Raw genomic sequence first — 15,553 nt, 5'->3', positions numbered from 1 at the left:
ATCTCGCAATTCTGACATAACCTGCAATTGCGAGTTTATATCTCGCAATTTTGGAAAAAAAAGTCAGAATTGTGAGGGAAAATCATTATGTTAAATGTTTTTATTTCATGGCGAAAACAAGTTACCATACTTTCTTTTGTGAAGAAAAAAAAAGACCTTTAAAACTTCAAAAAGGAAACAAAACCTTGATATTTACATATGACTTGAGCACTGGCACCAGTCTTTATATGAAAACTTTGTTAGAAACAGTTTAAAATTATTTCATTTTTCACTGAAAATATTGTCTTCTGCCCTAGTTTTCCATGTTACATTAATGAGAGTAGTTTCATGAACAAACCTATTCTTTTGAATCAAACCTTTTCAGTTCAACAACTATGTAAAGTTCATTCATTATGAGACAACTTAAATTCAGTGATAAAGCAGCTCTACAGAAAACAGTAGTGTCATTATTCAGCTCAATTCAGTTCAAGTTTTGTTTTCATCCTATAGTGTAGTGTAGTTGGATCAAGAATATTGCAGAACATTAATTGGCCACAATTAAGCAAGCCAAAGGCAACAATGGCAAGGAACCCAAACTCCATCAGGTTCCATTCATTTACAAATTTGGACTAATCTGTTCAACTCGCTGTTTCAATGATCCAAAGATGATCCAATGGAGCGGAAGATTTGCTTTTATTTTATTTTTGAATGAACTTATTCCTTTAAGATTCAGTTCCACCAGTGTCAACGAAACATTGTAGTATGAATTTAGTCTTTAAATTAAAAGTAGATGAATTGAAGTTTCATATAGACAAATGAACTTCTACCATTTTTGTTGTGCTTACCTTGCAGCTTTTGCCCCCATTCCCTTTGGAGGGTTGTACCTGCCGCTGGAGGTTCCTCCCAACCGTTGTCACTGTTCCCCGCTGGTTCTGGCCTACGATCAGGCCCACTTCTCCGCCCTGGTGTCCATGGAGCAGAGAGACCAGCAGAGAGAGCAAGGTAGACACCAAAACCATCAACCGATCTCAGCAGATTGAATTAAACAATGACACAATGAGATGATACAGCAGTGGTTAAGTAGGTATGTCTAATTGATATTAACCCTTAAATGCATGAATGTTTCGCCAATCATTATTACATATTCGGCTCTTTAGCGACCCGGATCTATATCTAACACGGATGGATCTCTACCTGTCGCAATTACATAGATTATATTGGAAGGGTTCAGTTTGAGCAGATGTTTTATTCAATCATCACTGTCCTCATCAGAGCTCATGTCCCTGTACATTCAGCATCTGCCTCATATTCTCGAACTCAAACATATTCACAAAACTATCATTTTCAACATCTTCAAAATCAATATTTTGATCGCTGACAGCTTCTTCACCAGATCCACCATCAAGTGACAATGACACTAATATTAGTCTGCGTTCAGTACTTGCTCTGCAGTAAATAGCTGAGCCATTTCAAGTTTTGCTGATGATACTTACTATTCTTTTGTTTTCTCTTTGCGGTAACTATGAGTGAAATGTCACTTCATCATTGTATCAGACTTCACTGTATATCAAACATGGAATTGCAAAGTCAATGAGTAATCAATGATTCAATTATTGTTGTGCAGAAAAATATACTTACACTGTTACACACCTCGGGTCGTTAGCGTTAACGACCCTATACAATTTTTACAAAAAAATGCATGGGAAAGCATTTTTTTGTTGTTATATTGTTTATTATGAATTTCTTGAGGAATGCTAAGAAGGTTGATGTCTAACTTTAAAAAATGAATGAGGGGGAGGGTGGTGAATGACATCCCTGGTCACTAAAGACCTGAGGTATGCGTTTAAGGGTCAAAGTAAACCTAGACTCTCCAGATTTTATGGTTAATTCCAGCCAGATATTTAGGAAGGAATGTTTAGTGATTAAATAGTGTTAGAAGTTTAAATACGAGGTCAAACCTTAGTAAATTATCTTGCATGATTCATTTAAATATTTTCCTCCCATAAATTTTGCTTCTGAAAGGGAAACTCCTACAAATGCATATGCAATAAGGTCAGCCGCAAAAATAACTGTCCACGCCTTTTCAGCCCAATTTTTTCACTGCGTCTTTAGTAAATCCTGACAGTAGTTTTTTAATGCCAAAAGAGGGTTTGCGCTGGCTCAAGTTAGTAAATCTGGCCCAAAATGCTAAAAATCACAGTGCACATTTTGTATACTGCATACTGTAGAAATGAAATGGTATGAAAATCCTGTTAGTATGCAATACTAAATGTGTGTGAACCTGAAGTCAGTGAGGTTTAATTATTTTATTTGCTGATTCATTCATCCAATTCAAGCTAGTAGTTTTAGCAAAGAACCGACTCGAATCCATCTCATGCTGAATGAATAATGCAGACCTGAAATCTAATTACCTTTTATCAATTATTAAACGCACATTTCGTAGACTCCAGTCGATCAGAGACTGAAACAGGAAAAAAAAGGAACTATATTGTTTAATACTGTTTCAGACTCTCTCAGGGAGTCTGGCTGCAAGTTAAGTACATAATTCGCTGTCTGTCTGAATTAGAGCCTCCATTCTAGATCATTATGGTTTATCTTGTAATCTGTATAGTATAGTGTAATGTGCAATACAATGTGCCCCCTCAGAAGTATAGTCTGTACACTGCAGTGTTTCCAGTGTGAGGTAAAAAAACAACACACAACACACAACAGGCTGATGTTGTCTAGGGCTGAATGGGAATGCAGGCAGAGATCCTCTCTCTCTCTCTCTCTCTCTCTCTCTCTCTCTCTCTCTCTCTCTCTCTCTCTCTCTCTCTCTCTCTCTCTCTCTCTCTCTCTCTCTCTCTCTCTCTCTCTCTCCAACCCCCATTTCACGGACACACTGAGGCTGTCAATACATTAAAAGCTGTTCTCCTCACACACACACACACACACACACACACACACAATCTTTTAAATCAGAATATGTTTTGTGAATTTTTGTGAAAATTTTACTTTTTTAATGGAGGGAGTTTGAATGCCTTGTTGGCTGAGTTAGAGACATGTTGAATGCCTTATAACGTTATAGAAAAAAAGCACATTCTTTTTTTTTTTTCTTAAATATGTCCGAAAGTCATGTAATGACTTGCAATTGTGACAACTTGCCCCACATCGTGTGATAACATGCCCTTTAGAGTGCTGGTTCCCTCGACAAAAACCCAATTTAACCTCTGTAGTCCCATTTTGCCACTTGTTAGCAACCGCCAAAAGCTTCAAAACATGACAAGAGGGTATTACTGGTGTATTTTATGTTGTAGAATAAAACATGAAAATATCTTGAGCTTGTGTTTACCACAGACCTTATTTCAAGCATTTAACCCTTTAAAAAAAACATTCAGGACAATGGAACCAGAAGAGCTAAAATGCTAACTCATTTCTGGGTTTTGGCCTACAAAAATACCTGCAAATTTCAATTGCTTTTCAGTAAACCCTGATTAGAAAAAAGTAAAAGTTTGATAACTAGCCCCCAAAAGTTAACTCTGATTTGTTTCATTAAAGAACATATTAGATTAAGTTTTGTGCCATAAAAATGGATAGAGACAGCATTGTCTGTAGTTTATGTAAATAACATGTCTGGGTGATGTTTTTTTTTTATAAGACAACGGCTTGGTTGAGTGTTTATCCCACTAGATGGCGCTCTCTCCTTCTGTTAACCGCAAGAAACCTCCTTGCACGTACCCGATGACCCCAAAAGCATGTGGTCGGTTTGAAGCAGCGGGTTGTTGACAGATTAGAGGTCTTCGCTGTAGTCCCATTTTTCCAGGATATGAATGACTGACTCCTCTGAAAATAAAATAAAAACACCTTGCTCACTCCCGTCTGGAATACAGGAAATTGGTGGGTTGCCTATCTTTTTCTTTTTTAAACGTGTCATACTGGATATCATTTAACATTCATTCATATATTATATGATTATAACTTTTAAACTGAACTAAACACAATTGATTAAATAACTCACCAAGTAGTTTCCTCTTGCACAATTGATAAACACAATTGATTAAATAACTCACTAAGTAGTTTCCTCTTGCTTTATGAGGCACCTGAGCTACTTTATCTGATAAAGTTTTGACAGGTTAAAAACTTTCCTCAAGAATGACCTAATAGCAAATTAATGTATAAATGAAATCCAGATGGGAAAGTCATTTGCAGTTGTGTGTGGTGGAATTAAATTATCTCAACAAGTATGGAAAATCACACAGAAGTCCCATCCACACAAATTGACAACATACACTATTTTGTTTTCTTTCCTTTAATGAAAAAAAAAGGCATTGAAGAAAAATCATGAGATTGCAATTTTTTTTAAACTATCAACAACCCTAAAATTTAACTCTAATTTATGTTTTTAATGATCTTAAAAAAAAAATAAAAAAAAAAATCAAAGTAATCCTAGTTGGGAATTACTGCTTGTGCTATGCAGAGAGGTGAAGGAGCGTTTGCCTCGGTTTCTTCTGAGCCAAATTAGGTCAAATGATGCAGCGTGTCTGGAGACAGTTAGTACCATGAGGCTCCACATACACATTCACCAGTCCTTTACACAAATGTACACACACAACAGGGCATCTCCCTCTGACTCATTTCCCCTGATTCTATTCTTACCCGATCCCTCTCCCTCTTTCTCTCTCTGTCCCTAAAGAACCACTTGGTCTCTGCCGTTTAGGGCAGATCAGTCCAGGCCAACCCCTACATGTGGTTTAGACCCTAATCTGCTCCTCCCAAACCCCTACCTCCCTTCTTCCACTTCCCGACAGAGAGTCTGTGTGGCTGTCTTGGTGGGTGATACCCCTCCCCCCTCCTCCCTCCCGGATCTTCCGCTCGGGTCTGCCAGGGAGTGCCCGTCTGCCCAGTGTGTGTACAGGTGCCAGCGGTTTGCCGAGAACACTGAGACTCTTTTGTGTATGTGTGTGTGTGTGTAAAAGAGAGAGAGAGTGAGAGAAGAGAGAGAGTCAGAGTTGTGTGTCAAAGACTCTGTGACATTTTTCACGAGTTTTGTGGCTTTTGGTGTTTGCTATCTTTGAAAATCTATAATGTTAGTCTGAAAGTTTATAAAAGAATTTGCATTCGGCATTAAAAAATTACACTCTTTCTCTTGCAGAAAAGCAGAGCAAAAATTTGGATGTCTCATTCTGCACTCGTGGACGGGTCAATTTTTTGCTCAATAAAATTCTTTAGAATGAAAATGCTTCACCCTAAAATTAATTACTCACCCTCATGTCGTTCAAATTAAGACCTTTTTGATATTTTTTTCTGTCCCTCCATTGACCAGCTACGCAACCAGCACTTTGACGCTTCAAAAAGTTCATAAAGAAATCATAAAACGAATCCATATGAATTCAGCGGTTTAGTCCAAATTTTCTTAAGAGACTTGATCGCTTTATATGATGAACAGATTCAATTTAGGCTTTTATTCATATAAACAGAAGCTCAACCAAACCTCATTGGTTCTTGCTGAAGCTCAAACGTGCTGCGTAACACGAGAATGAACCTCATTGGTTCTTGCTGAAGCTCAAACGTGCTGCATAACACGAGAATGAACCTCATTGGTTCTTGCTGAAGCTCAAACGTGCTGCGTAACACGAGAATGAACCTCATTGGTTCTTGCTGAAGCTCAAACGTGCTGCATAACACGAGAATGAACCTCATTGGTTCTTGCTGAAGCTCAAACGTGCTGTGTAAAACGAGAATGAACCTCATTGGTTCTTACTGAAGCTCAAACGTGCTGCGTAACACGAGAATGAACCTCATTGGTTCTTGCTGAAGCTCAAACGTGCTGCGTAACACGAGAATGAACCTCATTGGTTCTTACTGAAGCTCAAACGTGCTGCGTAACACGAGAATGAACCTCATTGGTTCTTACTGAAGCTCAAACGTGCTGCGTAACACGAGAATGAACCTCATTGGTTCTTGCTGAAGCTCAAACGTGCTGCGTAACACGAGAATGAACCTCATTGGTTCTTGCTGAAGCTCAAACGTGCTGCGCAACACGAGAATGAACCTCATTGGTTCTTACTGAAGCTCAAACGTGCTGCGTAACACGAGAATGAACCTCATTGGTTCTTGCTGAAGCTCAAACGTGCTGCGTAACACCAGAATGAACCTCATTGGTTCTTACTGAAGCTCAAACGTGCTGCGTAACACGAGAATGAACCTCATTGGTTCTTGCTGAAGCTCAAACGTGCTGCGTAACACCAGAATGAACCTCATTGGTTCTTGCAGAAGCTCAAACGTGCTGCGTAACACGAGAATGAACCTCATTGGTTCTTGCTGAAGCTCAAACGTGCTGCGTAACACGAGAATGAACCTCATTGGTTCTTACTGAAGCTCAAACGTGCTGCGTAACACGAGAATGAACCTCATTGGTTCTTACTGAAGCTCAAACGTGCTGCGTAACACGAGAATGAACCTCATTGGTTCTTGCTGAAGCTCAAACGTGCTGCGTAACACCAGAATGAACCTCATTGGTTCTTGCAGAAGCTCAAACGTGCTGCGCAACACGAGAATTAACCTCATTGGTTCTTGCAGAAGCTCAAACGTGCTGCGTAACACGAGAATGAACCTCATTGGTTCTTACTGAAGCTCAAACGTGCTGCGTAACACGAGAATGAACCTCACTGATTCTTGCTGAAGCTCAAACGTGCTGCGTAACATGAGAATGAACCTCATTGGTTCTTGCTGAAGCTCAAACGTGCTGCGTAACACGAGAATGAACCTCATTGGTTCTTGCTGAAGCTCAAACGTGCTGCGTAACACCAGAATGAACCTCATTGGTTCTTGCAGAAGCTCAAACGTGCTGCGCAACACGAGAATGAACCTCATTGATTCTTGCTGAAGCTCAAACGTGCTGCGTAACACGAGAATGAACCTCATTGGTTCTTACTGAAGCTCAAACGTGCTGCGTAACACGAGAATGAACCTCATTGGTTCTTGCAGAAGCTCAAACGTGCTGCGCAACACGAGAATGAACCTCATTGATTCTTGCTGAAGCTCAAACGTGCTGCGCAACACGAGAATGAACCTCATTGATTCTTGCTGAAGCTCAAACGTGCTGCGTAACACGAGAATGAACCTCATTGGTTCTTGCTGAAGCTCAAACGTGCTGCGTAACACGAGAATGAACCTAATTGGTTCTTGCTGAAGCTCAAACGTGCTGCGCAACACGAGAATGAACCTCATTGGTTCTTGCTGAAGCTCAAACGTGCTGCGTAACACGAGAATGAACCTCATTGGTTCTTGCTGAAGCTCAAACGTGCTGCGTAACACGAGAATGAACCTAATTGGTTCTTGCTGAAGCTCAAACGTGCTGCGTAACACGAGAATGAACCTCATTGGTTCTTGCTGAAGCTCAAACGTGCTGCGTAACACCAGAATGAACCTCATTGGTTCTTGCAGAAGCTCAAACGTGCTGCGTAACACGAGAATGAACCTCATTGGTTCTTGCAGAAGCTCAAACGTGCTGCGTAACACGAGAATGAACCTCATTGGTTCTTGCTGAAGCTCAAACGTGCTGCGTAACACGAGAATGAACCTCATTGGTTCTTACTGAAGCTCAAACGTGCTGCGTAACACCAGAATGAACCTCATTGGTTCTTGCTGAAGCTCAAACGTGCTGCGTAACACGAGAATGAACCTCATTGGTTCTTGCAGAAGCTCAAACGTGCTGCGTAACATGATAATGAACCTCATTGGTTCTTGCTGAAGCTCAAACGTGCTGCGTAACACGAGAATGAACCTCATTGGTTCTTGCAGAAGCTCAAACGTGCTGCGTAACACGATAATGAACCTCATTGGTTCTTACTGAAGCTCAAACGTGCTGCGTAACACCAGAATGAACCTCATTGGTTCTTGCTGAAGCTCAAACGTGCTGCGTAACACCAGAATGAACCTCATTGGTTCTTGCAGAAGCTCAAACGTGCTGCGTAACACGAGAATGAACCTCATTGGTTCTTGCAGAAGCTCAAACGTGCTGCGTAACACGAGAATGAACCTCATTGGTTCTTGCTGAAGCTCAAACGTGCTGCATAACACGAGAATGAACCTCATTGGTTCTTGCAGAAGCTCAAACGTGCTGCATAACACGAGAATGAACCTCATTGGTTCTTGCAGAAGCTCAAACGTGCTGCGTAACACGAGAATGAACCTCATTGGTTCTTGCTGAAGCTCAAACGTGCTGCGTAACACGAGAATGAACCTCATTGGTTCTTGCTGAAGCTCAAACGTGCTGCGTAACACGAGAATGAACCTCATTGGTTCTTACTGAAGCTCAAACGTGCTGCGTAACACCAGAATGAACCTCATTGGTTCTTGCTGAAGCTCAAACGTGCTGCGTAACACCAGAATGAACCTCATTGGTTCTTGCAGAAGCTCAAACGTGCTGCGTAACACGAGAATGAACCTCATTGGTTCTTGCAGAAGCTCAAACGTGCTGCGTAACACGAGAATGAACCTCATTGGTTCTTGCAGAAGCTCAAACGTGCTGCATAACACGAGAATGAACCTCATTGGTTCTTGCAGAAGCTCAAACGTGCTGCATAACACGAGAATGAACCTCATTGGTTCTTGCAGAAGCTCAAACGTGCTGCGTAACACGAGAATGAACCTCATTGGTTCTTGCTGAAGCTCAAACGTGCTGCGTAACACGAGAATGAACCTCATTGGTTCTTACTGAAGCTCAAACGTGCTGCGTAACACGAGAATGAACCTCATTGGTTCTTGCAGAAGCTCAAACGTGCTGCGTAACACGATAATGAACCTCATTGGTTCTTACTGAAGCTCAAACGTGCTGCGTAACACGATAATGAACCTCATTGGTTCTTACTGAAGCTCAAACGTGCTGCGTAACACGAGAATGAACCTCATTGGTTCTTGCTGAAGCTCAAACGTGCTGCCTAACACCAGAATGAACCTCATTGGTTCTTGCTGAAGCTCAAACGTGCTGCGTAACACCAGAATGAACCTCATTGGTCCTTGCTGAAACTCAAACGTGCTGCGTAACACGAGAATGAACCTCATTGGTTCTTGCTGAAACTCAAACGTGCTGCGTAACACGAGAATGAACCTCATTGGTTCTTGCTGAAGCTCAAACGTGCTGCGTAACACGAGAATGAACCTAATTGGTTCTTGCTGAAGCTCAAACGTGCTGCGCAACACGAGAATGAACCTCATTGGTTCTTGCTGAAGCTCAAACGTGCTGCGTAACACGAGAATGAACCTCATTGGTTCTTGCTGAAGCTCAAACGTGCTGCGTAACACGAGAATGAACCTAATTGGTTCTTGCTGAAGCTCAAACGTGCTGCGTAACACGAGAATGAACCTCATTGGTTCTTGCTGAAGCTCAAACGTGCTGCGTAACACCAGAATGAACCTCATTGGTTCTTGCAGAAGCTCAAACGTGCTGCGTAACACGAGAATGAACCTCATTGGTTCTTGCAGAAGCTCAAACGTGCTGCGTAACACGAGAATGAACCTCATTGGTTCTTGCTGAAGCTCAAACGTGCTGCGTAACACGAGAATGAACCTCATTGGTTCTTACTGAAGCTCAAACGTGCTGCGTAACACCAGAATGAACCTCATTGGTTCTTGCTGAAGCTCAAACGTGCTGCGTAACACGAGAATGAACCTCATTGGTTCTTGCAGAAGCTCAAACGTGCTGCGTAACATGATAATGAACCTCATTGGTTCTTGCTGAAGCTCAAACGTGCTGCGTAACACGAGAATGAACCTCATTGGTTCTTACTGAAGCTCAAACGTGCTGCGCAACACGAGAATGAACCTCATTGGTTCTTGCTGAAGCTCAAACGTGCTGCGTAACACCAGAATGAACCTCATTGGTTCTTGCAGAAGCTCAAACGTGCTGCGCAACACGATAATGAACCTCATTGGTTCTTACTGAAGCTCAAACGTGCTGCGTAACACGAGAATGAACCTCATTGGTTCTTGCTGAAGCTCAAACGTGCTGCCTAACACCAGAATGAACCTCATTGGTTCTTGCTGAAGCTCAAACGTGCTGCGTAACACCAGAATGAACCTCATTGGTCCTTGCTGAAACTCAAACGTGCTGCGTAACACGAGAATGAACCTCATTGGTTCTTGCTGAAACTCAAACGTGCTGCGTAACACGAGAATGAACCTCATTGGTTCTTGCTGAAGCTCAAACGTGCTGCGTAACACGAGAATGAACCTAATTGGTTCTTGCTGAAGCTCAAACGTGCTGCGCAACACGAGAATGAACCTCATTGGTTCTTGCTGAAGCTCAAACGTGCTGCGTAACACGAGAATGAACCTCATTGGTTCTTGCTGAAGCTCAAACGTGCTGCGTAACACGAGAATGAACCTAATTGGTTCTTGCTGAAGCTCAAACGTGCTGCGTAACACGAGAATGAACCTCATTGGTTCTTGCTGAAGCTCAAACGTGCTGCGTAACACCAGAATGAACCTCATTGGTTCTTGCAGAAGCTCAAACGTGCTGCGTAACACGAGAATGAACCTCATTGGTTCTTGCAGAAGCTCAAACGTGCTGCGTAACACGAGAATGAACCTCATTGGTTCTTGCTGAAGCTCAAACGTGCTGCGTAACACGAGAATGAACCTCATTGGTTCTTACTGAAGCTCAAACGTGCTGCGTAACACCAGAATGAACCTCATTGGTTCTTGCTGAAGCTCAAACGTGCTGCGTAACACGAGAATGAACCTCATTGGTTCTTGCAGAAGCTCAAACGTGCTGCGTAACATGATAATGAACCTCATTGGTTCTTGCTGAAGCTCAAACGTGCTGCGTAACACGAGAATGAACCTCATTGGTTCTTGCAGAAGCTCAAACGTGCTGCGTAACACGATAATGAACCTCATTGGTTCTTACTGAAGCTCAAACGTGCTGCGTAACACCAGAATGAACCTCATTGGTTCTTGCTGAAGCTCAAACGTGCTGCGTAACACCAGAATGAACCTCATTGGTTCTTGCAGAAGCTCAAACGTGCTGCGTAACACGAGAATGAACCTCATTGGTTCTTGCAGAAGCTCAAACGTGCTGCGTAACACGAGAATGAACCTCATTGGTTCTTGCTGAAGCTCAAACGTGCTGCATAACACGAGAATGAACCTCATTGATTCTTGCTGAAGCTCAAACGTGCTGCGCAACACGAGAATGAACCTCATTGATTCTTGCTGAAGCTCAAACGTGCTGCGTAACACGAGAATGAACCTCATTGGTTCTTGCTGAAGCTCAAACGTGCTGCGTAACACGAGAATGAACCTAATTGGTTCTTGCTGAAGCTCAAACGTGCTGCGCAACACGAGAATGAACCTCATTGGTTCTTGCTGAAGCTCAAACGTGCTGCGTAACACGAGAATGAACCTCATTGGTTCTTGCTGAAGCTCAAACGTGCTGCGTAACACGAGAATGAACCTAATTGGTTCTTGCTGAAGCTCAAACGTGCTGCGTAACACGAGAATGAACCTCATTGGTTCTTGCTGAAGCTCAAACGTGCTGCGTAACACCAGAATGAACCTCATTGGTTCTTGCAGAAGCTCAAACGTGCTGCGTAACACGAGAATGAACCTCATTGGTTCTTGCAGAAGCTCAAACGTGCTGCGTAACACGAGAATGAACCTCATTGGTTCTTGCTGAAGCTCAAACGTGCTGCGTAACACGAGAATGAACCTCATTGGTTCTTACTGAAGCTCAAACGTGCTGCGTAACACCAGAATGAACCTCATTGGTTCTTGCTGAAGCTCAAACGTGCTGCGTAACACGAGAATGAACCTCATTGGTTCTTGCAGAAGCTCAAACGTGCTGCGTAACATGATAATGAACCTCATTGGTTCTTGCTGAAGCTCAAACGTGCTGCGTAACACGAGAATGAACCTCATTGGTTCTTGCAGAAGCTCAAACGTGCTGCGTAACACGATAATGAACCTCATTGGTTCTTACTGAAGCTCAAACGTGCTGCGTAACACCAGAATGAACCTCATTGGTTCTTGCTGAAGCTCAAACGTGCTGCGTAACACCAGAATGAACCTCATTGGTTCTTGCAGAAGCTCAAACGTGCTGCGTAACACGAGAATGAACCTCATTGGTTCTTGCAGAAGCTCAAACGTGCTGCGTAACACGAGAATGAACCTCATTGGTTCTTGCTGAAGCTCAAACGTGCTGCATAACACGAGAATGAACCTCATTGGTTCTTGCAGAAGCTCAAACGTGCTGCATAACACGAGAATGAACCTCATTGGTTCTTGCAGAAGCTCAAACGTGCTGCGTAACACGAGAATGAACCTCATTGGTTCTTGCTGAAGCTCAAACGTGCTGCGTAACACGAGAATGAACCTCATTGGTTCTTGCTGAAGCTCAAACGTGCTGCGTAACACGAGAATGAACCTCATTGGTTCTTACTGAAGCTCAAACGTGCTGCGTAACACCAGAATGAACCTCATTGGTTCTTGCTGAAGCTCAAACGTGCTGCGTAACACCAGAATGAACCTCATTGGTTCTTGCAGAAGCTCAAACGTGCTGCGTAACACGAGAATGAACCTCATTGGTTCTTGCAGAAGCTCAAACGTGCTGCGTAACACGAGAATGAACCTCATTGGTTCTTGCAGAAGCTCAAACGTGCTGCATAACACGAGAATGAACCTCATTGGTTCTTGCAGAAGCTCAAACGTGCTGCATAACACGAGAATGAACCTCATTGGTTCTTGCAGAAGCTCAAACGTGCTGCGTAACACGAGAATGAACCTCATTGGTTCTTGCTGAAGCTCAAACGTGCTGCGTAACACGAGAATGAACCTCATTGGTTCTTACTGAAGCTCAAACGTGCTGCGTAACACGAGAATGAACCTCATTGGTTCTTGCAGAAGCTCAAACGTGCTGCGTAACACGATAATGAACCTCATTGGTTCTTACTGAAGCTCAAACGTGCTGCGTAACACGATAATGAACCTCATTGGTTCTTACTGAAGCTCAAACGTGCTGCGTAACACGAGAATGAACCTCATTGGTTCTTGCTGAAGCTCAAACGTGCTGCCTAACACCAGAATGAACCTCATTGGTTCTTGCTGAAGCTCAAACGTGCTGCGTAACACCAGAATGAACCTCATTGGTCCTTGCTGAAACTCAAACGTGCTGCGTAACACGAGAATGAACCTCATTGGTTCTTGCTGAAACTCAAACGTGCTGCGTAACACGAGAATGAACCTCATTGGTTCTTGCTGAAGCTCAAACGTGCTGCGTAACACGAGAATGAACCTAATTGGTTCTTGCTGAAGCTCAAACGTGCTGCGCAACACGAGAATGAACCTCATTGGTTCTTGCTGAAGCTCAAACGTGCTGCGTAACACGAGAATGAACCTCATTGGTTCTTGCTGAAGCTCAAACGTGCTGCGTAACACGAGAATGAACCTAATTGGTTCTTGCTGAAGCTCAAACGTGCTGCGTAACACGAGAATGAACCTCATTGGTTCTTGCTGAAGCTCAAACGTGCTGCGTAACACCAGAATGAACCTCATTGGTTCTTGCAGAAGCTCAAACGTGCTGCGTAACACGAGAATGAACCTCATTGGTTCTTGCAGAAGCTCAAACGTGCTGCGTAACACGAGAATGAACCTCATTGGTTCTTGCTGAAGCTCAAACGTGCTGCGTAACACGAGAATGAACCTCATTGGTTCTTACTGAAGCTCAAACGTGCTGCGTAACACCAGAATGAACCTCATTGGTTCTTGCTGAAGCTCAAACGTGCTGCGTAACACGAGAATGAACCTCATTGGTTCTTGCAGAAGCTCAAACGTGCTGCGTAACATGATAATGAACCTCATTGGTTCTTGCTGAAGCTCAAACGTGCTGCGTAACACGAGAATGAACCTCATTGGTTCTTACTGAAGCTCAAACGTGCTGCGCAACACGAGAATGAACCTCATTGGTTCTTGCTGAAGCTCAAACGTGCTGCGTAACACCAGAATGAACCTCATTGGTTCTTGCAGAAGCTCAAACGTGCTGCGCAACACGATAATGAACCTCATTGGTTCTTACTGAAGCTCAAACGTGCTGCGTAACACGAGAATGAACCTCATTGGTTCTTGCTGAAGCTCAAACGTGCTGCCTAACACCAGAATGAACCTCATTGGTTCTTGCTGAAGCTCAAACGTGCTGCGTAACACCAGAATGAACCTCATTGGTCCTTGCTGAAACTCAAACGTGCTGCGTAACACGAGAATGAACCTCATTGGTTCTTGCTGAAACTCAAACGTGCTGCGTAACACGAGAATGAACCTCATTGGTTCTTGCTGAAGCTCAAACGTGCTGCGTAACACGAGAATGAACCTAATTGGTTCTTGCTGAAGCTCAAACGTGCTGCGCAACACGAGAATGAACCTCATTGGTTCTTGCTGAAGCTCAAACGTGCTGCGTAACACGAGAATGAACCTCATTGGTTCTTGCTGAAGCTCAAACGTGCTGCGTAACACGAGAATGAACCTAATTGGTTCTTGCTGAAGCTCAAACGTGCTGCGTAACACGAGAATGAACCTCATTGGTTCTTGCTGAAGCTCAAACGTGCTGCGTAACACCAGAATGAACCTCATTGGTTCTTGCAGAAGCTCAAACGTGCTGCGTAACACGAGAATGAACCTCATTGGTTCTTGCAGAAGCTCAAACGTGCTGCGTAACACGAGAATGAACCTCATTGGTTCTTGCTGAAGCTCAAACGTGCTGCGTAACACGAGAATGAACCTCATTGGTTCTTACTGAAGCTCAAACGTGCTGCGTAACACCAGAATGAACCTCATTGGTTCTTGCTGAAGCTCAAACGTGCTGCGTAACACGAGAATGAACCTCATTGGTTCTTGCAGAAGCTCAAACGTGCTGCGTAACATGATAATGAACCTCATTGGTTCTTGCTGAAGCTCAAACGTGCTGCGTAACACGAGAATGAACCTCATTGGTTCTTGCAGAAGCTCAAACGTGCTGCGTAACACGATAATGAACCTCATTGGTTCTTACTGAAGCTCAAACGTGCTGCGTAACACCAGAATGAACCTCATTGGTTCTTGCTGAAGCTCAAACGTGCTGCGTAACACCAGAATGAACCTCATTGGTTCTTGCAGAAGCTCAAACGTGCTGCGTAACACGAGAATGAACCTCATTGGTTCTTGCAGAAGCTCAAACGTGCTGCGTAACACGAGAATGAACCTCATTGGTTCTTGCTGAAGCTCAAACGTGCTGCATAACACGAGAATGAACCTCATTGGTTCTTGCAGAAGCTCAAACGTGCTGCATAACACGAGAATGAACCTCATTGGTTCTTGCAGAAGCTCAAACGTGCTGCGTAACACGAGAATGAACCTCATTGGTTCTTGCTGAAGCTCAAACGTGCTGCGTAACACGAGAATGAACCTCATTGGTTCTTGCTGAAGCTCAAACGTGCTGCGTAACACGAGAATGAACCTCATTGGTTCTTACTGAAGCTCAAACGTGCTGCGTAACACCAGAATGAACCTCATTGGTTCTTGCTGAAGCTCAAACGTGCTGCGTAACACCAGAATGAACCTCATT

General features: G+C 43.2%; 1 protein-coding gene across 1 annotated transcript in view; it reads left to right on the top strand.

Moving 5' to 3' along the window:
- Positions 1-15,553, top strand: part of otud7a (OTU deubiquitinase 7A) — a 67,100-nt gene that overhangs the window by 29,979 nt on the left and 21,568 nt on the right. The window contains exon 8 of the mRNA XM_081355824.1: positions 832-981. Coding sequence (XP_081211950.1) covers positions 832-981 — 150 coding nt within the window. The remainder of the gene's footprint in view (positions 1-831; positions 982-15,553) is intronic.

This window comes from Scardinius erythrophthalmus (genome assembly GCF_964197995.2).
Source record: "Scardinius erythrophthalmus genome assembly, chromosome: 24".
NCBI classification, from domain to species: domain Eukaryota; kingdom Metazoa; phylum Chordata; class Actinopteri; order Cypriniformes; family Leuciscidae; genus Scardinius; species Scardinius erythrophthalmus.
This window is presented reverse-complemented; position numbering and strand designations above follow the sequence as displayed.